General features: G+C 43.3%; 2 protein-coding genes across 9 annotated transcripts in view; one reads left to right on the top strand and one right to left on the bottom strand.

The window, feature by feature from the left end:
* Positions 1-2,433: 2,433 nt before the first annotated feature.
* On the bottom strand, positions 2,434-3,739 carry LOC146443525 (uncharacterized). The gene is made up of 2 exons (XM_085046396.1): positions 2,904-3,739; positions 2,434-2,585 (listed from the first exon to the last, which is right to left on the bottom strand). Exons 1-2 carry the CDS (start codon positions 3,683-3,685, stop codon positions 2,540-2,542), a joined length of 828 nt encoding a protein of 275 aa, XP_084902522.1. The 5' UTR covers positions 3,686-3,739; the 3' UTR covers positions 2,434-2,539.
* A 98-nt stretch (positions 3,740-3,837) lies between these two features.
* Positions 3,838-25,758, top strand: part of ATP2B1 (ATPase plasma membrane Ca2+ transporting 1) — a 59,949-nt gene continuing 38,028 nt past the window's right edge. For 5 of the 8 annotated variants that reach the window (XM_085046363.1, XM_085046354.1, XM_085046315.1 and 2 more), the window contains exon 1: positions 4,087-4,215. The gene's annotated coding sequence lies outside the window, so the exon portion shown is untranslated. Of the gene's footprint in view, positions 3,978-4,086; positions 4,216-4,363; positions 4,555-5,328; positions 5,348-25,758 lie in introns of those variants that run through there. The other 3 variants (XM_085046334.1, XM_085046325.1, XM_085046344.1) reach the window with 3 other exon arrangements.

Raw genomic sequence — 25,758 nt, 5'->3', positions numbered from 1 at the left:
TACCTTTCCATGTTTTTATGTGCTCTGAGGCTGTAATGCTGCTGGGCTGCACTGGTGCCTGAAAAGAACATGTAAAGAGGAAACACTTAATATATTAAGTCAAGTGTATTTTTTTTTCTGATACTTTTCATATACAATGTACATGAAAATTGATTTGTGCAATAACTGCTACTCCTCACATTCCTTTGTTTATTCTTCGAATCTTTCACTCTCCCCATCCTTCAGTATCCCAGTAGAACATAAAACTGAACGAAAAAGTTAATCCAAAATTGTTGGGAGGGAAATTGAATAGAAAAAAAAATCAACTGTTTGAAATTGTCATATGCATTCTCGAGGGGAAGCACATTATGCGCAAATCCTAAGATCTTGAACAGTGAAGAGAAAGAATTTTGAGCTGATAAAAATGCAAATGTTTGCAGATAGGCCTCTTTTCTAAGGGTGGGGTGGAGGATTTCAGGACGAAATGGTGATTCTGTTTTGCTACACAAGGTCATTGCTACGCTGCATGGGTGAAATGATAGAGCAATTTGCTCATCGTTCCACCTACAAGATGAGTGAGAGGTCTATTGTTTGCCTATCTAGATGGCTGTTTAGTCTTTTAGGCAACAGATTGTTCTTTGAGGATACAGGATCCTGGAAAATCACAAGATGCAGCCTCCAGGACCTGTCAGGAATGAGCTCGGGGCATCAGCCAGGAGCATGGAAAAGAGGAATCTTCTCCATGGCGGACTGAAGAGACTGGTCAAACAGCAGTGCTGAGCTGAGAAAGACAACTAAAGACAACTACTGTTTGACTATAGGGAGAAGTGTACCTGGTACAGAAATATTCGGTTCTGAAAAACCCGTGTAAGGTTTAGACACTCATATCTCCTTGCTCACACACAAATATTCTCTTAACTTCTCCTGCTTAGTCTGTGCTCTCCACTTACACCCAATTTAATAAAGTGACTGAGTTTGAACAGGATCAGCAGTAGCAGAGTAGTCAAGAAAACAGTTTAAAAATGTTATGATATATACATGAACTATGAAAAGCCTGCTTTCTATTTTCTCTTCTCAGATAAAGCCCACCATGAGATTTCTCCAATAGTCCCCTAGTTGCTACACGATGGTGAGGTGGGCACTCAAACTTTGGTCACCTTATTAATTTTTAGTCAAATGTTGTAACGATCCAAATTCTCTAATTCTTACTCTTTATGTTATAAGTTTCATAGTAGGTAGATCAGATGCAGGCAATCCACTTAAATTTTCTGTGACACATTTTCTGTGCCTATTAAAATATGTGATGCTTGTGTTGTTAGCATGTTGGTCATGGAATGAGTTGAGGTACTGGCACTGATTTGTCAAATCTGGTCTTTCCAAATTCTCTGCAAACCACTCTGAATTTTCCTGAAATGGTACTGTTTCCTCAAAAGTCAAATGAAAGGTCTCCAGAAATATTCTTTTGTGCATCTTGGTTTTGCTCACTTTATACCATTTGTGACCTATATTACATCAAATGTTTTCTTTTAGTCAGTTATATGTCTTAATCTTGAGAAACAGCAGGAGCACCTATTTTCTCACCAAAAAAAAATCGTGAAGAGTGTTGGAGATTGAGGAATAATTTGAAAAAAATTTAAATCCTCAGGGAGAAGACTTTGTGGAGGTATAAGAAATTTCTCTTTATTTTCAGTCAACGTTTTGCATGTTTTTATACTATCCCTGTATATCAATGCAAGAACATTAAGTGACTATTGTGTGCCTTGAAAAATGTATCCACCTAGAGAATTCTACCATAAAAAATAATGACGTTGTGTACCCCTCCCACCTTTTCTTCCTTCCTGTGAAGAAAATTCGACATAATTCCCATTTCATAGAAAAAGAATTGAAGCCCAACCTACTGCCTTTCCTCAAGATAAACGGAAACAGGTACAGACATGTACCCAAACTGTAGTGCTTTAAACACATCATCTCTTTCTGAGCTGTATCAAAGCTAATTTTATCTGCCCGAGAGCTAGGAGATATGACAGAACTGTGCAGAACACATCTGCCAGTCTTATAAAGCTGTATTGAGAAATGCAGTTTCCAAGTGCCTGGGGAAGGAAGCCTCTCTGAGCTACAGCCATCAGTGCAGATGAGAATGCTGAACTGCAAAGAAAATGCATGAGAATTTGTTTTATGTATGTTCAGATAGTTTTACATTCTCCTTCTGGGAAGAAATGCAAGAAATCTCCTCAACAGAACAGTCTGAAGGATTGCTTACCTCATTATTTTGATTTTTCAATTGACCTCTAGATATGGAGAGGTAAGGTAGTATTTTTAGCAACATCCAAAATGGGCAGGAGCCATTTACTGCTCACAGTCTCTTTTGATTGCTTCTCTTGAACAAGGAGAAAAATGTAACAGACATTCAGGTAAGAAAGAAAGAGACAATGAACCTCAGGCAAGCCATAATAATAGCGTAGTTAGGATGATTTATTTATTTGCCTGTCCTTGTGGGCTGCTTTGTGCTGACTTCATCCTGTTGCTTTAACCCTCTAGGCTCTGCATCATCTCGGGTCTGCTACTGTAGAGCTGCATAAGCTTCTCCATTCATTTCCTTTGCAGCACTGGGATTTGAACGATAATGAAGGAGAAGCAGGGTATTTATGGCAGGCTTAGAGAACCTGACAGCCTGGGACACAGCTGGTCAGTCACTCCAGCGACATGTCCAACAGAGGAGAGGGGAGGATGTCGAAACACAGCTCAGAAAAACACACATAGCGGTTATAGAATGATAGACAGTTTATCTATGGGTATTTTTCTGGGGGTGGGGGGGGGGCGGTGGGAGATCTACTGCATTGGAAGAGAACTGAAATCAGGGTTTTCATTTTCAGTTTAATTCCCCGGGCTGTCATTCACTTCCAACATCTCCCCGGACAACTCACTTGGGCTCAAACGTTGATAACCCCATTTGTTTTTCTTTCTCCAATCGAAGTGCCTTCGGCTGGAGACTGGGAAGCGCTGAACACCTGCGGCCCCCAAACCTTCCGCGTTCTGCTGAGGGAGCTGTCAGGGTTCCCCAAGAGGCGGACACGCCTGACGGGAGGCTAGATCTGGAGCTCCCTAATCCCCACCGCGGGCAGCGAGCGACACGCTCGTTCCTGCCTCTCCGGACCCGCCAGCGGCCCCACGCAACAGGGACCTTGTGCCGCAGCGCACCCCGGCAGACACAACAGAGCCTCGCCCGGGCTCCGCCGTGCTCCCCGCTCCCGCTGCTCGGCGGCCGCCAACGCGGATCCCACCGGCTGCTCTCGGGAGGCAGAGACCTTGGCGGACACCGCCCCGGGCCCGGCGGACAGCTTGCACGGCACGGCACCGCACGGCGCCCCGCGCCCCCTGGGGCAGGGGAGGACCGCGCCCCGGGCGCCCGGCGGTCCCTAAGGGCGCCTCCCCCGACGGCGTCGCCCCCGCCCCCGACACGGCTCCCGCCCCCCGGAGCGACCGATGCGCCCCGGTCCTGTCGGCGGCCGCCCCTCCCTCGTGTGACCGCGGCCTCTCCCGCCGCCGGAGGATCCCCGCCCCTCCGAGACGGCCCGCGTCCCCGCTGGCGGCGGCCCGCGACCCACGGGCGGAGGGACGCGACGGCCCGCCTCGCCCCGCCCCCGCCCCGCCCCGCGGGAGCCGCTCGTGGCAAAGTCACCGACCCCCGAAGCCCGCCGGGCTCCATCAAACGCCGCGGCCCCGCCCGCCGACGTCATGGAAACAAGCACGTCAGCCTCCCGCCCGCCAGTGGCGGCGGCGGCGGGCGGGCAGTGGCGAGGCGCTCCGCCCCCGCGGGCGCCGTGCCTACCGGGGCCCCGCCTCCGCCTCCCCCATTGAAGACTCCGCACGTCGGGACCCCCCTTCTCCGGCCGAGCGAGGGGCCCCGTCACGTGGGCCGCGCTCCGCAGGCGGCGAGGGAGGCGGCGAGGACCGGCGGCTGCGGCGCCGAGAGAGGAGGGGGCGGCGGGCGCGGGCAAGTGAGTGACCGCGGCGGGCGGGCGGAGGCGGGAGGCGGGCGGATCGCCGCGCTCCTCCCCGCCCCGCCCCGCCCGGTGGCGCCCGGCTCCTGTAGCGGTTGCTCTGCGGCGCAGGGGCTCGGCGGCGCGCTCGGCGCTGCCCGGTGCGTGCGGGGGAACGGAGGCGGGCGGGCCCCGGGGAGCGGCGGCGGCGGCGGTGGGAGCGCCCGAGAGGAGGGCGAATCGCCGATTCTTGCCGGTGAGGCGACGGGGGCGGGGCGGGCGGTCCGCGCCCCCTCCCTCCCTCCTTCCTTCTCCTCCCCCGGCTCTCCCCGCGCCGGTGCCCCCTCCCTCTCTCCCTCTCTCCCTCCCTCCCCAATTCGGTCGCCGCTTCACCCCCCCGCCCCCTCTCCCGCCCTCCTCGCGCGGCCGCAGGGCGGGGGCGGCGCGGCGGGGCCGGCCGGCCGTGGGCAGGGCGGGGAGCGCGGGGACCTTGTGCGCTCTGCGAGCGAGAGAGCGAGCGGGCGGGCGGCGTCAGGTTCACGGGCGCCTCGTCCTGGCCCCCGGCTGGAGCTCCTGTCGGCCCCACGGCGCCGAGGTAAGCGCGGCTCGGAGAGGCTCTCCTCCCGGCTGGCCGACCGGGGCGGGCAGCGGCGTGGCGGCAGGTGCAGCGTTGCTCCGCTCCCGCCGCGGGGCTGCGGGCCGTGGCCGGGCTCGCTCGGGGTGCGACGCGGCCGGAGGGGCTGGTTGCCGCGCTCCCGGGCTTTTGCCGGTTCTCCCCGCAGGTAACCGGACCGTGCACCTGGCCGCCACCGTGCAGCCGGGGCACGGCGTGACCTTGAGGGTAGCGGATGCGGGGCTGAGCCGCCGTGGGAGTGCACCGCCACACCGTCGGGGACCCCGCGGCCGGCACGCCGCGGCCCCGCACCTCCCGGCGGGCGGGCGCGCACACGCTGCGGATTAAGGTGGTGCTCAGCCCCCGCCGCCCGCCGGGTTAAGTAGCCGGGATTAGCCCGCTGCGGCAGCACGACACCGACATCCCGGGCACTTCGCCGCCCCGCGGGGGCTGGGAGCCCGGCACCCGCACCCGCGCAGCCTCCCCCACCGCCTCCCTACCTCCCTCGCCCGCCCGCCGCGCCCCCAGGGCGGTGTTTTTGGCCGCCGCTGAGTCGTACGCAGCTTTCCGTCGGAGCGGGCGGGCTGGTTTGATTTATCGATGCCTGGCCGGGCTGCTCATCGACCGGCGCGGACGAGGAAGAGATGCGGCACCACTTGGGGTGCCGGGAGAGCGAAGCCCCCGAGCGCGTTTCGCCGCGGGTGAGCCCGGCCCCGCGCGGGGCCGCTCCGCGGTGGGAAGCGCCTCCAACGGCGGTGTCATCCTCGTCCCGGCGGTGCGTGTAACCTTTGGCTGTCGCACCACGTGAGTTTGGGAGCGGGCTGGAGCCTCCGCCGGGGATGGCTGGCCGCTGCCGAGCGCCAGCAGTGGGGCGGAGTGGGGTGGGTGTCCGCGCCACGGTCTGCCCGGGCTTCCTGCCGAGCCCCTCGGTCTACCGGTAAAGGCTGAAATCGGAAGGATTTAGGATTTCGACAGGAAGATCTCATGAAAAGCTGTCGGGCAGAGATGTTCGGTGGTCCCCGGGAGTGCTTTCTTTAACGCGGCGGTGCGAACGGTGTTTACCAGGGGCAGTAGGGGGCTCAGCCTGAGTCCGGAGAAGCGTTTGGAACCCGAGAGTTGTGGGTGAGTCTGTCCCAGGGCTCTCAGCCTCAGGGGCAGTGTATCAGTACAGATGTAATAGTAGTTTATGCAGTGCTATGCATATTCCATACTCCGCATAAATCTTTTTTACGTTTGACTTTTTAAACTGTAGCGGGTGACGACGAGAGACATGCAGTTACAAAATTTCGGGGGCTTTTTGTCTTGTCATTGTAAGATCCACGTTACTGAAATCCTTAAATATCTGTTATATACGGCATTCTTAAATTTGTAACTTCAGTTGCTGAGGCTTTCTTCTTAGGGTCTCTTCAGAAGGAGCTGATGTTAGCACACCTTATGCTGTGTTTGAAACTGTCATTCGGAGAATGTTTGCTGGGATCTCGCCTCACTGTGCTTGAGGGGTGACTAGCTAGGTGACTATTCAAATCATGTCCCTTCTTAGAAGTCAAGTTCCAAGCCCACTATGCTTGTGAAATATCTCCCATCATTAGTGGCTGGCAGTTTTGACTTCCTGGGAATGAAGTGAGTGTGCCTTTGGAAAACCACTGCCTGTAGAAAAGCTGCTGCATCTCTAAAACAATCCTGGGTCCTAATGAATTTTAGTTAAAATAATGGGTTTAGGTGCTTGAAAAGGTGTTAGTTAGATAACTTGCCAATTCCTTGGTTCACTATACAGTGTGTCCAGAAGGTGGTAGCTATAGCCAGGGTCACTTTTTCCCCTGTTTGTTGGCGCTTTTCAAGGATTTCTTCCAAACACCACAAATTGTGAATTCCAATAGAAGTAAACTTGTGTATCTTTAAACTATTGGCTCTTCTGGCAGGAACAGCTTCCAGTGTACTAGGACTTTAATACTTATGGCATAATGAATGGAAACTCTCGGTGTCAGTGGAAAAAGTGGTCACTGAATTCAGTGAGTAAAAAAAACTCAGACACTTCAATGTGAAATTTTCGGTCTGGAACAGCATCGTTGTGTGGTTCGGTTTATTGCTGCTCCTACTGTTGATTATGGTAACCGACCCATGTTGGGTTAGCTGCAGGAAACGTGAATTCTGTGTTGCGTGCAGGCACTTGCAGGTTTTCCCAATCGATGTTCCTATGTAGGTGCTAAACAGCAACATTACTACTTCTATCCACTCAAAGAACAATGCTATTTTCCATCTGGATAATTAAAATGATAGAAGTCAAAACTAATTTTAAAGGGAATTGTGGATGTATTCTTTGTATGCACATATATTGCTACTATTGCATATTAAGCAAATGCATTTGGGAATATAAAGCACAAAACAAGACTTCTGTCACATTAGCATTGAGTAAACTGTGTGTCGGTTTCTTACACAAAATTGTATTACAGATAGAAAATGGTGCAAGGAGAGGATCCCCGTTTGAGAAATATATATTCGGCTAATAATTTGGGGCTAATCCTGCAAATTAAAATCCACTGTAGTCTAAAGTTAGTCTTGTTTAGAAAGTCAGTCTGTTGTGGACCGCAATATAGAGACCTTCTGTTAGCTCTTTAGATTGTGATCCTCTAAACTGTGTTGTGGAAAGCTTAACAGGAAATTGAGAGGCTTGAAATTGTCCTGTAGCAAAGGCACAAAAGTCTTGTAATTACTACTGTTTTCTTTATTTTTAATTGTTTGAATTTGTTTGCAAAGAAGAACATGATAAATGGGAGACAATCACAAGGTGGTACTAAAAAAGAAGAACATAGGCTGGATCTACTAAAGCGACCTCAAAAACAGATGCTTGGAAGAATTAGCTTCACCAACATTAAAGATTTTAGGGCTAGGAAGATACTATTAACTGATAAGTTCAAAATGGACCTGGCGAAACAATCGATAACATGCCATAGCAAGCAAGTCTCCCTTGACATGAGGGTGGACAAGATAACCTAAAGTATCTTCTAACTCGAATTTCTTCCATTAAGGTAGACTAAATATTAATGACATTCTTTACCACTGAAATGTGACCTCAGTAATGTCTTTCAGTGTTTGCACTGTTTATTTTCATATATGTTCTCTTCTGTTTTTAAAGAGAAAATAACGCAAGTGCAACAAGGGATTTGCATTTTGCTCAGAGTGGAAGTCAGGTTTCGGTTGGCGAAATTTATTGCAGAATGACAAATAGCTATGATTAGTCCTGGGGATTTAAAAGTAAATACCTTTTGAGAAATAAGGAAGACTGCCTGAAACTAAGATATCTTAGTTATAGAGATACATGCTTACTTTATTACAAAAGTATCAATAAAATAGCAGTTATAATCTCAAATTTGTATTCTCCAGTATTCTCTACTTGTCTTAAAATGAGTAGTAGTAATAATAACAATACTTGTTAAAAGTTGCAGTTCAGGAGATACAGATCTTTCTCTATAGAGTATTTTAATTAAAAACTAGATAAAATCTAGGAGTTGCAGTATTGTGTCTAAAAAGCAAGGATTAGCTCTGCCTACTGGCTTTCTGGAGTGTGTGCAACAGTCTAAAGTAGGTTTTCTGGGTGTTTTATTCATACCTGTTATATATTCTCTGAAGACATTTTTATTTCTTACAAAGTGTAACAGATTGAAGAACAAGGAAGGCAGCAGAGATGAGGTGATACTGTTGCTGGTTTGAAAAAGAAAAGTTGACCTATGATGCTTTATGTAGAGGATGTAGAGGATGGGTATTTCTCACAAACATTAAGAATTACTGATTTAAATCAAAATAACTTGACTTTATAAGGATTGGATCCCTCTACTTCAATCACTAATGTTGGTGTTCTCCTAACTTAGGCTTCAATTAGCTGAAAAGATCATGTTAAATTATGGAACAGCAGAGTGATTAAGTAAGAATTTTTTGTCCATGGAGCCCCCCAAACATCCGTTACTGCATGTAAAAAATAAAAATATGTTCAACAGTTTCAGACAGAAGCTGTAAGCAATGATAATAAGCATTACAGAAGGAGGATTTCCAGGAGGTGACATGTACAATGAAATCAACAGGTAAAATGTTAGACTAAGCCATCTTGCCACAGTTGCACCGAATGTAATTTCAGCACAAATACATAGTATTGTCCAGTTTGTATTTTATTTTTGAATTATCAGGCTTTCAAATACAATTAATTAAAAGGAATTTCTACTTTTCATGACAGATTTCACTTGATATGAGAGTATCTTTGAAGGATCTGTTTGTTCAAGCTATTAATATTCCAGTAAAGTTATGAAAATTATTTCTGCTGCCACTTATAAATCTTACCCTAACTGACAGATGACAGCAGGAGGTGTTATTAGTTTAATTTTGGTGAATTGCGAAGTAGATATGAGGCTTTCTCAATTGGTATTTCAAAGGTCTGGTGGGAGAAGAAATCTAAGGGAAATGTAGGAGGCACTTTAAAAATCAGAATAGCTCTGAAAATAAATACTTTTTTTTTTGTCCAGCAAGAGATAAAATGTAATCGCTGTTATGAGGCATACAAATAACATCTGCCTTGCCTTTAAAGGGGAATGTACTGAGAAAGATAATATATATTCCTCCTTAATGGTGTTTGCTACTGTACTGTGCAGTTAAAGGGTTCATGGATGCATTTTGAGGGTGACAGTTGATAAACTTTGGTGCTCGCCACTAAGTCTGGCTGGTCCTGTCACTTACAACATAACCAATCTCATCACTAGAGGTAGTCTTGGTTTATGGCTATTATCTGATACTGCTTTGGAGAAGAGAGTTAGGTAAGATTCTGCATGGTCTCCCATTTACAGTGGATTTCAGTGGCTTGTATGTCTCGTTTTTAATATTGCATATGAGCTGAACATCACCTTAATTCCCAGTGAGCACAGGAAACACCATGTTCTTAAAACATACTTCTGCGAGCCTATCACTTGTAATCTGCTACCCTTACTTGTGCCCTTATATTCACAGAAAGATAAGGTAGCAGCAGGGAAAACAACACTATTGGGTTCTCACTACTTGGTGTACAGTGTCTGGTCAGAGGAGACCCAGGATGTACCATACTCTGCATAGTTTATAGCAATAAACCCCAACTCAAAGCAGGAAAGATGGTTCAACCCATTCTGCTTTAAGCAACAAATCTGACTTCTGGAACTCAATCCCGAGGTTCACAGTGATGTGCTCTTTTTCTGTTTGTCTTCATTAAAACTCAAACTTTAATATTAATTTTAAGATTTTGAATCAAAGGTGAACTTAATAATCTTTACATTACATACATCAGTGAAAGAAAAATCGAGTGTTCTTCACTGGAGTGTTACAGATGTGTCCTTATGCAGAGATCTCATAACTTTTTTTGCACTTGTTATTTGACCAGTGACTGGTGGCTTGTCTGCGAGGCTCTTTCAGGATTGCCCCTGTGTCTCTGCAAATACAAGGATGTGTTGCTTGTGGTGTGTATTTTGGCTTCTGTCTGGATTTTAAATAAATCAAAACAACTGGTGGCTCCATATGGGGATAGGAGCAAGAGTTGGTAGCTGTGTTTGGTGGAGCTTTTCCTCTGTAGAAAGAAATAGCCATAGAGCTATGGCCTTTGTTGAAATAAGGAGCTTATGCCACTAGCAATAAAGTCTTGTAGCCACATCACACTTTTTTTTTTTTTCAGAATACTTGTAGAGTTTTCTAAAAAGTTGAAGGTGGTCACTGTGACTCTCCAAAACCTTGGAAAACATTTGGTTTTGTATGGTAGTTGTTTCAAGAGATGGGACTCTTATAAGTCACCATAAAAAGATTTGTTAGTCACTTCTGTTAATACATTTGATGCTTTTTTAATATTCCAAAGTTATGTCAGACTTTTATGATGGCCTCCTGAAGCTGGTAGTTGATCAGCATGATCCAAGAGACTGAGGACAGAGAGCATCATTTGTAATTGCCTATTTGGCTTGTCACCATGAGTGCCAAGTTTCATGGGCTGGCTGAGGAGGCCTCGTGGCTACTTTTATTTCCATCCTGTCTTAGACTAACCACAGTAATTCCTCCCTCCTTTGTGCCATCTTTGCTCCTTTGCATCTACTCAGTGCACCACTAGATGATTTGTTACACAATCTCTGTGCTCAAACTGCTCTCTTCAAGGTGAGAAGTGAGGCTCACACGAGGGAAGCAACATGAATCTTTGAATTCATGGTCAGGGAATGTTCCTCCTTGTGCAGTAGCCATGTGAAATAATTCCCTGGAGATTATTAACCTTTTCACATAGGAGAACTTAAAGTTATTGTTCTGACAGTAGTTTGGAAAGGGGTTTGAGTGCCAGCCTTCAACTAGTGGTGTTCCAGAAAATATAGTTGGGTTTAGGCACATTAACTATATGCCTAGGTGGTTTCTGATACCACAGTGAAGGCAAAGAAAAATGTGCTTGTTGTGTTGTGCGTCCAGACTTGTCTTCTGATGTTTTTACATAGCTAAGACTGAGTAGATAGTAACAAGAAATGGGTAGAAAAGGTGGCAGGTATGGTTAGCCCTTCAGCTGTCTGAGAAAAGGTGGAATTTTTGAATCTCTTCTGGCTATTTAGATATAGTAGAGAGTAGATCAGGATCTTAAGTGTACTGACCAGGAGTTTTTTTCACTTCCATCTAAGTGCTACTGCTGTCAGTGTTGATATTGCATTTCAAATTGCTTTACATTGCTTGGGTCTGCCAATTTTTCTTCACTTGGGAGTGCAGCTGGTGCAGAACTTCATGAAGCCTATGGAATACAGTGCAAATCAATACTTAAATTAGAGCAGTGTCTAGCAGCCTCACTGGTGAGGTTGTATGAAACATGAAATGATTTAAACTGGCTGTCAGGGTCTGTGGCAGATGGCTTTCAAATATGCATAGTTGAGACTGACAGCTGGAGATGGTAGGGAAGGTGCTTTACCACTGCTAGCACAACTGCTTTACTTCTGCTTTATTAATATCACATATAATTTCAGCTCGTGTTCACCTACTTCTGCTTTGAAGTCCATGAAGTTAACAGTGGCAGTGATTTTTCATATTCTGCAATGAGCTTGCTTTGTACAGTGAAACATCCTGACCATCCTCACATGGTCTGTTTTCAGATGCATTCTGATAATAGGTAGCTCTCGTCGTGGTGCCTGCAACGAGAGCTGGATTTCTAAAGTGAGCGGAAAGAGATTTAGGAACAAAACACTAAATTCTCTAGGATTTGAGAAAAGCATGGTCTCTTTCTTCTTGGATTTGTTGTATGTGTTTTGGTTACTTGTAGTGGAGGCACTTGCAGTGGACTTATCCTTCAGATAAAATCAGTCACTCTGCAATGTGTACCAGGTTATGGGGACTGTTTGAAAGAACTTTAGTACAAACATGCACATCCAAAATTAAATACCAGCATATAAAGCAGTGGTACATGCTCAGTCTGCTTGTGAGTGAGCAATTAGTGTATGGCTTCCTATTTTCCTTGCTCATCCTAGTGTTGCTAGGCACTGGACAGCAGCTCTTAAAACCATATTAGCAAAACAGTTTTGAAAAACTTTGTCTTGGTTGTGTGAAGTCTGTGACCCTAAAGCTGTACTGTGCCACCTCCAAACATAGGAAATTGGTTTACCAGATGGAAAAATACAAGGGATGGGTGCTTGAGGGGAGTAATTAATATTTTCTGGGAAGGCAGTAGTAACATTTTTAATAACTGTACCTCTCATTCCAAAACTGCAACCCTGAATTTGCATAGGCTCAAAGCCTTATATTTGTCTTCTGTTAATAGTCAAATCTAAGGCTACAAAAATAAATATGGAGAATAAGGTTATATATGTAACCGTGGGCAAAAAGCTTTGAACTGGACAAAGCAAATGTTACTTCAAGGCAGTGATTGTGAAACAGACAAATTTCAAGCTCTTGATGAGGATCTGCCAAAGGCCCCTCCAGAGCATTAGTGAGCTGACAAAGTAAAACCACTTCTGACAGGCTTTTCTCTTCACCATCACAGTTGGCAGTTGCTGAAAATGGTGATGTGGTGGTAGGGCTACTGCATGGCCCAGATTCCTAAAAGGAGGGGAACAGGAGAGCTGAGGCTGCCTGGCACCTGTACCCTTTGGTGGGGAGAAGGATGCCTGTAGGAAAGGTCTCAGCCACCCTGCAGGACAAGGGGCCTGAGCCAGCTGCAGGGCTCTCCTGTGCTGGCAAGGACTGGCCCATGCTGGACATCATGAGCAAGAGTATGACCAGTGGGTTTTGCCTCCTGTCGTGCTTGTGAGGCCACCTCCAAAAATGGTGCCTTGTTTTGCACCTCTCCCGACTGTTGTTGAGGGGCTGTCCTGTGGTGTGTGGGGAGAAGTAGAGTGAGGTGGCTTTGTTTGACCTGGAAGGGGGAAGGCTAAAGAAGGTGACATTCCCTAGCGGGGCCTTGCAGAGCAAGTGCAGCTAGGCTACTCTTTTTCCCAGGATGAGCGTGGGGGTGTGGAGAAGAGCTTCCATGATTGACTTGAGCTGGTGAGGCCTGTGCTGGCTGGAAGGGGCAGTCCCTGTCACCGTGTGACCTTCAGGAGGAACCGCTGGTGTTGCTGCTGTCTTTCTTGTCACTGGTTCTCATCTAGGGCTGTCCCCTGACCTTGAGGTCAGGTGAGCGGTGGTGCTGGCGCAGAGCTGTACCTTCTGGCAGGAGCACAGACTTGGGTATTCCTAAACTAACTGTGAAGCCACATCCTTCCTCTTGCCTGCTCTGACATGGTAGTGCAGCTGCTTGATCTGCGAGTTCAGCCCAGCCGACTGCGCTTAACTTCGGCAGAGCAATCCTGGCCACTTACATAAGTGTCTTAAACTGAAACTAGTCACTCTGGGCTCCTTCTGTTGCTGAAGCGACACAAGTGCATCTAAGATGAGATTTGTGTGACTATTTTAGATCATGTCCTAGGTGGCTAAATTTAATATTTTGATATATATACGTGTTTTAATTTATCTGCTGCCTATTTACAAAAAGCACCTGCAGTGCGTACCTAAGAGGTAGGTGTTTCCATTTGGTTAGGTGAATCTTGCTTATGATGGGAGGAACGTAAACTTTTAACCCATGAAATGCACACAGGCTTGTGAACTTTTGATAGATTGTCAATGTGGTGAAAACAGGTGATGGGGAAGAGCACAATTTCAACATTGAATCCTAAAAAAGCTCTAGCATCTGCTGCATGCTGTCTATTACCAATTATTGAAGTAATAAATCTCAAGGAGTGAATTAATGCTAGAATCAGTAGTTGTCTAACTGTGTAGTAAATGGAAGGTTTTCAGGTTAAAAACAGATAACAAGCCTCTCTAGACCCTTAGGGCAGCTGTAATAATTCTGAAGTGTAAAATTCTGTGGAATTTGCTGTAGAAACTTAATCAAGAGGAAGAATGCTCATGTTTCATGTTTCAAGGGGCTTTTCATCCTTTTTTCCCCCCACCCTACTTACTTTATGTAAATGGATCATGTGTCTTAACTTGTTGATTAGAAGCCTAATGTCAGCCTCTCAAATGTAAAGTGTGTTATAAACATAGTTATTTGGGAGCTTAGCAAGGCTCCAGTTGCCGGATGAGTTAGAATTTGTGGTGTATTTCCTGCCAGTATGGTTTCATATTTGCTGAACTCAAGCAGGTTCAGTGTAGTTCTGTGTCATGTTTTGAGTTGGCACTGGTACTGGATTATCTGTGTGGTGAGTCTGGTTAGATAGCCAGTCTGCCTGAAAAAAAAGAAGACATTTTTCCTGTTTGGATGAGTTTTTCATGTAGCTGCAGGAACTTCATTGCTGCCACAAGAGACTGCAATAACTTGGGGAAGGGAAGGATGATCAGAGTGATTGGGATGCATCCTGATATTTGATCATCACCATGTTTGTGGTGGATGGAAGAGGCATGGCTTTTCTTGCTGTGGTTGCTCTATATAAAATGTACTGAGCAGGCCAGCTGGAGTCCGGGGAACCGCCCAGGCACAACATGCAAAAAAAAAAGCACTGCTGGAGGCCTGATTTTCAACACCAAAACTGTAAGGTGGCCTTGTTGCATGCTAAGGGTAAAACTTTATCATGTAAGTTCTGTAAGATGGGAGCCAGTTCAGCCCACTCTGACTTACTAATTTTGTGAATCTGCTATGTGAAAATGAAGCTGAGAAGTGAGCACCACTTTCCTGTAGATGGGGAGAAGAAACAGGCATCTAACTTGCTGAAGGGTGGTTCTTCTATTTTTAAAACTTGAAACAAGTGAAGGCTAAATTATGTAGCTACAGGCACATTCTTCTTTGGTAGGTAGGTAGTAATCAAAATCTAATGATTCAAGCTGTCAAAGCTTTTTAAAGTTCATATGAAGTTTAAGATGATGGAAATTTATCTTTTCTTTGGGAGGAGGAGTGTTTTGCTGTTCTTCTGGAAGAAACTTTGAGACAAAGACTTTTATTGCACTTGTGAGTTTCTAATATACAGACTTTTAAATAGTGAAACTTATAAACAGCCACCCAAAAATTTATTTGATAAATGCTTAAGATTGGAAAGAATTTTTATATTAGCTTAGCCTCTTACCAACAAGTTAGGAAATGCTTACTTTATTTAAGAAAAAAAAAAATCCAGTCAATTTTGCAGTCTAAAAAGCAAGTGGATGTCTATTTGTGGCATTTTTGCCAGGCAGGTATGTTGTCTCACGTTGGCCTAGAGCTTTGGGTTCACCTCCATGAGATGGCAACCAGCTATCAATCTGTCTGCTCCAAGCCTATTCCTCCTTCCAACACTTTCCACAGCCGACACTGTGTCAACACTGTTCAGTCATAATTGACAACTCCAAAGCAGGCTGATCAATGGAAATGTTAAAGCAGCAGAGCTCTTGCCTCAGAGGCTATGCACAACCAGATTTGCCAGTAGGTGTGTGCCTCTGTGAGTGCCAGCAGAAAGGTTCACTGTTTTTTACCCTCCAGTCCAACACTGCTATGAGCCTTCCTGGCTCCTTTGCTTGTGATCACCTTGAACTCTGAGTTTTTCAGCTTGTCTTCCAGGTGAAGTTGCTTTTTAACAGCCAAAAGGGCATAGCTTTTCTGACACTGAGAAACAGCAGAATCCATAGGAATAAAAACGTGACTTGTAGCTGTATGATGGTTTTTCTTGTTGAGTATTTTGGTTGGATTTTTTTTCTTTCCTTTACACATATGAGGCATCAGGCCTTATGTTACTTGTTAGTACTGTTAGAGTTGCTCCTACCATTCATCAGGTATGAGACTTTTAAGATGTGACAGCTGGTTCAGGATCAGAAACAAAACACCAACTCTACTGCCCATTGACATACATGTCTATGAAAGACTGAGGAAGTTCTTGGCATGCTTTAAACTAAGTGCATTAGATTTGCAGGCACAGCTCTTTTAGTTCTTTCTTACAAGGTATCTTTTTCACAGCTGATAAGTAAAATGATGTCTGTACTCCCTCTGCTGGCTCTGCAAAAGTAGCTTTCATGAGCTTAAATAGCAGAGTAGCACCTCTTACAAATGTGCCTGTGTGAAATTCTGAGTTAAGAACAGTTTAATGAATGGAAGAGGGATTTTCCTGAAAAATGGGTCAACAAATAGTTACTGAAAGCTAATCAGGTGTCTCAGATGCTATCTCCTGCGATAATGGTAAACACCGGTGTTGTATATACCTTTGTAATTGTAGTCTGATCTGTTTTTGTGTATCAACAATTGGATGGGGCTATCCATTAAAATACTTGTACACCTAGTCATACATCTAAGCCCTACTTTTATAGGTATTGTGTGCTATATTTTCATAAAGAGGTATGATTAGAAGTCTCATGTGGGGGAAGAAAACTTACCTATTTCCATACATTAGAGTGCCATACACACTTATTTGCTTATTCTGAGACTACTTGTTTCTTTTTGTGTGAAGAGATGTTTGATATAAAAATTATCAGCCAGAATGGAAGAAGTTTGGGCTTGAATGAAGTCTTGGTGTGTGTATATATACACACATATATATATAGGTATTATGTACTTAATCAAAACAATAGCACTTGAAAGTCAATAGATATCTTTACATGCCAATGTGGTTCATTGTTACCTTATTTTCTGATATTATTGCTCTACTATACTACTGTGCCAGTGATTTTTAGTTTGTGTAGTTCAGTGACAGTTTAACAGTTTCAGAGGACCAAAAGGATAATACTGGCCACCCTGGCATACTGGTCAGTGACCAGATAAGCAGAATAATGAGCCAAGCCAGCTTTCTACCATTTGCTAGTTCAAAATTTCCCTGAACAAGAACCCTTGAGCCTTGTGATGTGGAATCTGGCTCCTGGTTGTGAAGTCTGAGGATATTTTCTGGATTCTTGACCCTGCAAGGTGCATTTCCTGGAAAGCAATCTTATGTCCAGACATTTTACTTGTATAATTCATGACTGTCAAATATTCCAGATGAGTAAAACTACTGTGCAAACTCAATTAAGAATTCGGTGCAGCCACTGTAGTTCCTCCTGTTGAATTTCCCTTTGGTTGTACCTGTGGCTGTCTGCAGATGTCTGCAGGCATTGCTATCCTGAGGGGACTGTTTGGCTGCAAAAAAGCAGGCTGTTGCCCGGGCCTTCACACAGAGGTCAGAACAAGTCGTCTTCTCACAGCAAGTGTTTTTCCCCTACCGAATATCCTCCTCTTCTCCATGCTATTGTGGATTAAGGTCTTGAAGTTTATCCCTGCGACTTGGCTTGTGATCAGAATTCAGAGGTTTACTGCCATGCTCATTATTTTTGTTAATGTCCAAAATTCTATTTTAATAATTGTGTATGTTGACAAGTAAACCAAAAATTGTGGATCTCCATAGTATAGGCCATTATATTTAGCATGTCTGCCTTCAACCTGGTCTTGTCAAGCAAGAACAGCAGAGGTGCGCAGGGAAATAGATCAATTTTTTAGGAATGTCTAATAGTATGCTTCAGAAATCTCCAAATTAAGGAGTCGGAGATTCCTGATCTTAAGATATCTTAAAATAATAAAATAGCTTGGTTTAGGCTTCCTGTGAGAAATCTTGCCATGATACAATTATTTAAATACTTGAAAATATTTGCTCTTTGAAAAATACTTTGTGACAGCTAATGGCTTATTTTAATTTTATTTTAATTGCTGAACAACAAGGTAATGTTTTAGGAACTACCTACTTTTTCAGTTTTAAGGAAGAAAGCTGTCTTGAAAGCTGTTTAACTTAATTATATGCCTAAAGCATCACACATCAAACTAGACTGTGATTTTGACAGACAGCTGTGTAACTGCCTAAGATTGTTTGTTCCTTTACACTTAGTTTGATTCTGGATTCTGACTGTATACTGTTTGATCACATTGCTGACATCCTTTAATTAGATAACTGCTCTAAACTATTCAAATACCAACAAAATTAGTTATTGCACCCACATACCCCCACCCCCCCAAAAAAAGCCAAAACCAAACAAACCCCAGACAACCAAACAAACCAGCCTCTACCCTAATTTCATGCTGTTTTTGTTAGAGCAGTAGATTTCAAAGGCAGTGGATACATGTGCAAAAATGTGCCTCCTGCAGCAGGGGTATGACGCACTAAGTTGCAACTTGCTATTAGTAATCTAGGGCAAGCTACTAGTTTCTGGTAACAAGTCTTGAGTGCAACATACAAAACTACATATAAATGTTCAGTATGATGCATTTTTTTTTTCCTGAAGGTGAACTGGGAACTTTGTTTATAAGCTGTATTGCTATGTCTGAATAAACATGAAGGAGATTTAGTGGTCTGTTGGTATATATTTTTTTCTCTTTTAAAGGATCCCTTTCCTTGAGAAAAGGAGGAATTGGAAAACAAATGTTGTAAAATAATGGAAGTAAAATCAAACAAAGAAGTTATTATGTTAGAGACCACAATAGAACTTGGCTGTCAATCTGCTTATCATGGTGTACAGATTTGAATATGTGCATAGCTTAAATTAGCCAAATTCATAACAACTTTGAGACAAGGTGTATGGTTGGTTTTCACTGTATAGGAATCTTCAATGAGTTTCACTTAATCTCCCTTACTGCTGTTTTGTACCCTTAGGTCTGAAAATGTGAATTACAAGTCTGCCACTTGTTACTAGCAGACTTCATACTTGCACCAGTTTTTTTCTGAGTCTTGTCTACCTCAGGTAGGGTTTTTTTGGAAAAGCTACTAAAATAATGCTTAATTATAAAGGTTTTCAGATAGCTTCTTTCTATATTTCCCTTGACAAACTAGTTAAAATAAATCATACCTAATGGGACTGAAAAGCAGGTTTTTGGAGTACAGTCCTAGCACAGCTGCTTCCTAGTAGTTTTCTTTCCCTTCTCCAAATGCTACAGGTCCTTCAGGTTTAAGAGTCTATTGAAAGTGCTGAGAAACCAGCTGATTTTATCCTTTGAGGAAAACAGGGAGACAGGAGTTTGCTTAGGAAAGGGGAGCAATAGGAACAGAGAAGGAATCTCCCAAAATTACCTTCAGAAAGACTGAGTCCCTAACTGGGAGTTTGGATAATTCATGCTATATTTTCTTCATGGTGCTGCATCACTTTTTGTTTTCTTCATGATACTTGATCTTTTCAGTCACTTCCCTCCTCTGGGGAAACAGGCATTTCCCTGAGTGTTACCAGCCTCAGGCTAGAGGAAGCTCTGGTCTTCCTTACTGTGCTTTACCTGCATGCTGCATAAGAGAAATTTGTCAGTTGCAGGGTTTAGATTAAAAATATAATTGGCTTCTGATTTAACAAGGTCTGTGAGCCCTGCTCAGCTGTATGGTGAAAGAAACTTGTGCTGAGCCAAGGTGTGCTGTAGTCAGATGTGCAATGGTGCTGGTCCTTTGAGGAAGTTCCTTGGAAGCCATGAGCCAAACATACAAATCTTGGTTATTTAGAGTTTGTGCCATCAGCAGTGCTAACACACACAAATTCAGAGGGATGCTTGAAGTCTGCTGCTTGAGTGGAGAAGCTGATACTGGCTTTCCCAATTCCCTTTCTTCAAAGGTACTCTATGCTTTTGGTATTGCTGGAAACAAAATGTTTGCAAAAGTTGCACACTGTTACTAAGTGCCAGTGTAAAACACTCGAGGGAAGTAGCTTTACTCAGAAGGAACAAAATATGTCTGACTTTGCTGAGTCAGAATGATAATCTGTAGTCTTCACAGGTGGGTAGATTCTTGGCCCTCAGGGTCAGCTGCAGCTGGACTAAATGCATTAGGCTCTCAGTCCAGACGCCATCTTTTGGAAGGAGAAATTTAAGCTTATCGAACTAGCCTCTAGCAATTACTGCTGAGAATTCAGAGCTGCCTTAGCAGGAGACTGGCACCTTGCTGTGTATGGCAGTGGTAGTTGTGCTCCAGGCATCTGAGTGCCTGCTGGTTTACCAGGTTAGTTCTGCTAACCTTGTGCTTTGATAGGGCAGGGGAGTGAGGGAAATCTAATGGCTGATCCTCAGCACTGAATAGGTTCAGCTGGTTGTGATGAAGTTCTTCAAGGGATGGCCTTTCTCTACCTAGGGGAGTTGTGCCAGAGCTAAATTAGACACCCAGCTCATCTCATAATTTGAATACTTGCTGATTAGACTGGAAGCAGAGCTGTCTGCAAAGTGCATTAGGATCCACTGATGCTACTGAAGACTTAAGACCTTTGGTTTATGGGAAACTGGAGAAGGGATTTCCTTTTCTGGGTGGCACAGGACTTTTAAATAGTATCATGGAGCATGGTTTCATTTGCATTTTTCTTGAATTGATTTTGTTGCTAATCAATTAATCATTCAGTGATGTATTTGTAATCTCAGAAACCTAAAGAGTTACTCACAATGAAGTTCTTCACACCTGAAGACTTTAGAAATGAAGCTGTGATTGTTAATGGCACATAGCCAGATTGTATAGCAATTTTATATAGCCTACCAAAAATGAGAAATTAATTAAATTTACTAAATCTGCTTGAGCCATTGTTTGACAGTCTGGTGAATTTGCTGTTCAGTTCAAACAGTGTCTGCCCTTCATGGAAAAGTGATGTACCATACTATTTCTTTAGTGTCAATCACTTGACATGAAGTAGCACAGCAAAGATGAACCTTTCCTTGAGGGGAGATTTAATGTTATCTTGAAGGTGGCAGCCACATAGTTCCACGATAAAGATGCTTCTAGCATTAGCTGAATGTGTGTCCTGTCCCTTAGGGTGGCATATCCACACTCCTTGTATGACCTATACAAATACATAAGGCTTTCTGGTGTCTTGTGGAAAAACTTGTTCAGACAGTAGAAATGCTGCTATTTAAATTTTTTCACCAAGAGGGGAGTTCCTTTTTGGATGACAGCTTTCTGCACCACACAGCTACAAGTAGCCCACTCACAGACTGTAGAGACATGAAATGCATGGATACTATCACAGCTAGTGGGAGGGTGGAGACCTGGGAACATGGCATAGTGCTTTTTTGCTCCTTGGGCCCTGGAGTGGGGCAGATTTCATGGCTAGGAAAAAAAAATGTCTCTTTTTAAAGATCAAAGAAGTGCATGAAGAAAACAAGAGCAGTGGAAAAAAAAGAAAAAAAGAATTAGTAAAGGAAGAAATGCCAAAACCGTTTGGAGTATTGTATATCCCATGAGAGACAGACTTAGAGCAAGACCCAAAATGAAGTACCTTCTCTCAGTGACTGAGGTGCTGTAAAGAAGAGTAGAAAAGCACACAGGTTACTGTTCTTGGCCTGGGGTTGCCTGTGTGGCTGTTGCAACAGCAGACTTCCCATACTCTATTTCTTCATTAATGCAGTTGGCAAAGCTGATGGCTTTTCCCACTGCAAAAGGATAAGGGTGGCAGGTGTAAGTTGCAGCGTTGTCAGTGTCAAATAATGAGAGCTGCTTCAGGACCTCTTTGAGTGGGAGTGTTACACCTTGTCACTGTAGCACAGCCATAACTTCGGTCACCTGAGGATGTGACAGACTTGCTGCTTTCTTAGACTTACTAAGTGCTATGATGGGAATCTCAGCTTTGTGCATTCTGTCTACTAACACTGCTTATACATTTGCTGTGTTAAAGAACAAACTGTTGAGAGAAGTATTTATTACCTTACATTGGATGGTGGGCCAGGGACAGTTATGTGTGTACTGATCACAGAGCAGTTAATTTACCCTCATTCTGCAGACAGGTCCCAACAGCTCCATCACAGTAATGCTTCAATGCCTGTAAAACAATCCCAGACCAGCAACCTACACTGCAGAAATGAGGAAGTTCTGAGTAGCTAAAGGTGTGTGACAGTGCAGGGAGCATGGCAACTTAGCCTTTAAGTGGGTGTCAGACTTCAGAAAGATGGAAAAGTATTATCATGAGGAAAAAAACAGATTTGAAATGGGAGATGTTCCTGAAGGATAGAGCACTATGTAACCTCAGTAAATGGTAAAATGTCAGATAGTACCATGAGGTGAAACCAACTGAACATGCTTCTTGCACTGTAACAGAAAGAGGAGGCCCAGAAAACTGGATTAGTGAGCTAAGCTCTCAAAACTTATCAAAAAGAGCTAAAACAATGACCAGTATAATAACAATGAAGAACTTTGCAAGAGATTTCACTCTTGTGTTTATGCAAAGCTGTAGAGTGGATCCTCATTCAAATATTGAGGCAAAAAAACCTGCCACCAAACAAAAGAAAACACTAACAAAAATAACCCCTGAATCTCTTGTCACCACCAGCAGGAGCAGCAAACTTGCAAAGTATTTCTGAAGGTGCTGCTCAAGTGTGGACTAGTTAGAGTATTTGAATAAAAAACCCTTTATCTTCTTAAGAAGAGAAGATGGCAAACGTAATTTCAGTTTTTGAAAGGGGTTTTCTCAGAATTACTCTTTAGCCAGTTTATTTGGTGTATTTTTGGCAGACAGGAATTAGTGGCATCCGGGGGAAGTTAGCATAACTTTCAAAATACCGATTTTTAAAGAAGTAAGGCTCTTTAAAGGTTTGAGGATAGGGATATACTGTGTTCTGGTATTCCCAGTAGGCTTGTGAAAAATCTGAAGATGAAGGTTCTTGCACTGGCTTGTTACAGGACAAGATGGAAGCTTCTTAAACTTTAGCCACAAGAGGACAAAACATAGATCCAATTTAGCATCATAGTGTGTGCTCATTGAGATGGGTGACCAGAGATGAGGATTTTGTTTTATTTTTTTTACATTTCAGACCATTGCTTGGTCAGGATGGTAAGGATCCTTTATTACATAAATATTACTATTTTTATATTACCTGTTTATAGGTCAATGAGCATATAGATTATTTTGTGGCACTGTTTGTACATAGAAGTAAACTAGTCCAAAGTAGGATGAAAAGCCTTAAAACTTAAGCTAAGTTAATTTTACTGCCCTGATGGAAAGGAATTGGTCATATGCAGGGTTACTTTATGGAAGTCATTAGGCTTAATCTCATAGGCATTTCCTAGTAGTTTTAAGGCTAATTTTAAAATTCTCTTGAAGTTTTCTGAATAAAACAAAAAATCAGGTAAGAATGGACTTTTGCCATTTGCCTGAAGACTCATAAATCTAAAGAGCTTTTTACACCTCTTGGGTTTCATGACACATGGTCACAGTTAAAAGCATACTGCTCTGCTAAAATGGATACTAGCATAAAAGAATACTTGCTGAAAGGAAAAAATGGAGAGTCTTCAAATCAGGACAAAATGATAAATATAAGTTCAGTGAAAAAAAGGTGAAAAGATTTCTCGAGACAAGTAATATACTTGTAGGAATAAGTGAAGTCAGTTGGTAGTTTGCTGCGAGTCATAATTACAGCCAGAAACGACCAGCTGGATGCATTGCTTACAGGCATGCACTGAGCTTTAAATGCAACAAGTAACTGAAATCCCAGAATCCGATTCCATCTCTGTCAGATGAAATTTGGTACCATCTCACTTTACCTTTACTTATAGTGATGTCATATGCCTCATTTAACAGACACCTGTCAGGGTTTGTGACCAGAACATTTTGGGAATGTCAGTAAACTCTGTTGCAGCCTTATGATGCATAATTTTAGTGTGTAGGTTGCCATGCTACCACCCTATCTTTTTTTTGAAAGAGTTCAGCTTTGTCTTGTCATTTTTGTCGATATGGTTTGATAAATGTTGATGACAAAAGCGTGGTAAGTTGTTTTCAAATCATTAGTGTGAATATTTGTCAATGGATGACTTTACTACATTCTAAAAAAAAAAAAGGCACACTTCTGGGTTTATACATTAAGCTATTAATATGACAGATCTGTTAATAGAACTTGGTTTACAGCATAATTATCCCAAACTGCAGGATTAAGAGGCTTGAAATCCTCAGTCATCGTACTTAGGACTCGAAGGATCTAAAGGAAAGGAAAATATTGATTACCACTGGGCAAGCACTTTTTTTTTTCTTTCATTTTAAACAGCAGTAGGATTGCCTTCAGCCTTAGTCCAAATTTTGGCAGCTTCACTCCCCTCAAGTTAGATGAGGAAGCTGACACACAGTAAATGAATTTTAGGTACTTAAACATACTCAAAATTATTCTGGATGGGACAGAGTGAACTTTTTTCACTGGGATTATAGTCTTGAAATGGAACAACCTTGTACTGCAAACAGTCCTCTCGATTGTACCTCTCTGTTTAAGGTGCTATCACAGAGCAGAAAGTAGATGAGCCTAGGAAAAGGAAGTACGGAGGAGGAAGCTTCAGGGCCTGTGGGTGGAGAAGGAAGAAGCTGCCTGAGTGTTCATTAGAGCTGTGGACTGCAGAAAAGTGTTTTTAAGTGGTTAAAAAGTTGGTGCTTTCACACGTTATTTTCTTAAAGTGTTTTGTTTCTTGTGGACAATCCAGGAATGTAATATGAAATAGCAGACTATGAAATCCTAGTATTTCAAACACATGGGACACTTGATGCTTTCTGTAATGATGATCACAGTAGTTTTGTCCTCTGGGGCTTTCCAGTATGTCTCAAAGTCTGATGGTCCTTGAAAATGTTAATAGGTGTTTCTGAAGCCCTTCTTGTTGTATCAATCTGTCTATTGTTGGATTAGTAATATCTATTTAGTTACCTCAGAAAGCTAATGATTAGTTTAAACTTTTCATAAAAAACGATGCAGAAATCTGTGTGTGAACACTGCTACTTTTTAATACTACCAAACTGACTCCGGACTACTGAAGTCCTAATTTGTTAGCCATCATTTCAATAAGAGGTAAATTTGGGGTTTTAAGTGAAAGAAAACACCAATGGATGAAACTGTTACTACAAGTGTCAATCACAGTAGGCAGCAGCAATCCTTTAGATTAAGTTCTATATATCACAGAATAATTTGTGTTGGAAAGGTCCTTTAAATGTCATCTTGTCCAGCTTCCCTTCAATGAGCAGGGACAATACAGTGTTTAGTTCCAATGTAGAATCTAGACCAGTTTTTATTTCACATAGGTAAGTACATCTGCTTCCCAGGAGATTAGGCTTCAGAATGAAATCAGATTTCTCTTTAAAAACTAAGCAAAAGTCGTGACCTTTAATGAATTTACCATTTATAGCACTTAAGCTGTAATAACTGAAACTTGTCATTGTAACACTGTTGGGCATATTTAAGGCTGAAGATTGTATGCTAATAGCTTTGTGCCCTTTCCCTCTTAGTTCTTCCGTCTGCTTGTACTTGTCTCTTCATAAACCAGGCTGTCTTGAGATGCTTGCACTAAAAGAATAGCATGGCACTGAAATGATTTAACTCCTATTTGTTCAGTTAAGCACATTTTCAATTATGAAGTAGTGACTTGTAAATGGCTACTGTCCTCTTAAACTTTTGCTTCATTAGCTTTCATTCATATTTCTTGTGAAATAGCTGGTGAGCTTCTGTGGCCTGTCAAATAGGTGGGAGCATGTCTCCCACAGTAAGAAGGCTGACCCTGCAGAGCAGAAGACCTCAGTCATTTTCTGTGTGATTCCCAGGTTACTTTCTCAGTTACAGTTACTTTCCATTACAATAACATTACAGATGACTTCCTCTTCTTTCTTCCCCCCACCCCTGCAATGTTATGTGATGGCTTGAAGCTGTGAAGCATACCCAAACTAAAGAATGCAAAAGCATATTATATTTTTTCAGTATATTAAAAGCTGTAAGCAGGTTAAAAGGCATGACAACTGAAACATATGGGGACAGTTTTTATAACAACAACCTCTTGGTATGCAGATCTGTCTGGTATTCATTGAACT

Source organism: Lichenostomus cassidix, chromosome 1Aa (genome assembly GCF_008360975.1).
Source record: "Lichenostomus cassidix isolate B80296 chromosome 1Aa, HeHo_3.0, whole genome shotgun sequence".
Taxonomy (NCBI): Eukaryota; Metazoa; Chordata; class Aves; order Passeriformes; family Meliphagidae; genus Lichenostomus; species Lichenostomus cassidix.
The sequence above is the reverse complement of the archived record's forward strand: the minus strand, read 5'-3'. Positions and strand labels throughout refer to the sequence as shown.

Excerpts from the sequence above, each read along its gene's own strand:
- LOC146443525 (XM_085046396.1), bottom strand. The coding sequence starts at position 3,685 with ATGGAGCCCGGCGGGCTTCGGGGGTCGGTGACTTTGCCACGAGCGGCT. Across the intron at positions 2,586-2,903 it reads TTATCAACGTTTGAGCCCAA|TGCTGCAAAGGAAATGAATG; the intron begins GTGAGTTGTCCG and ends TTCAAATCCCAG.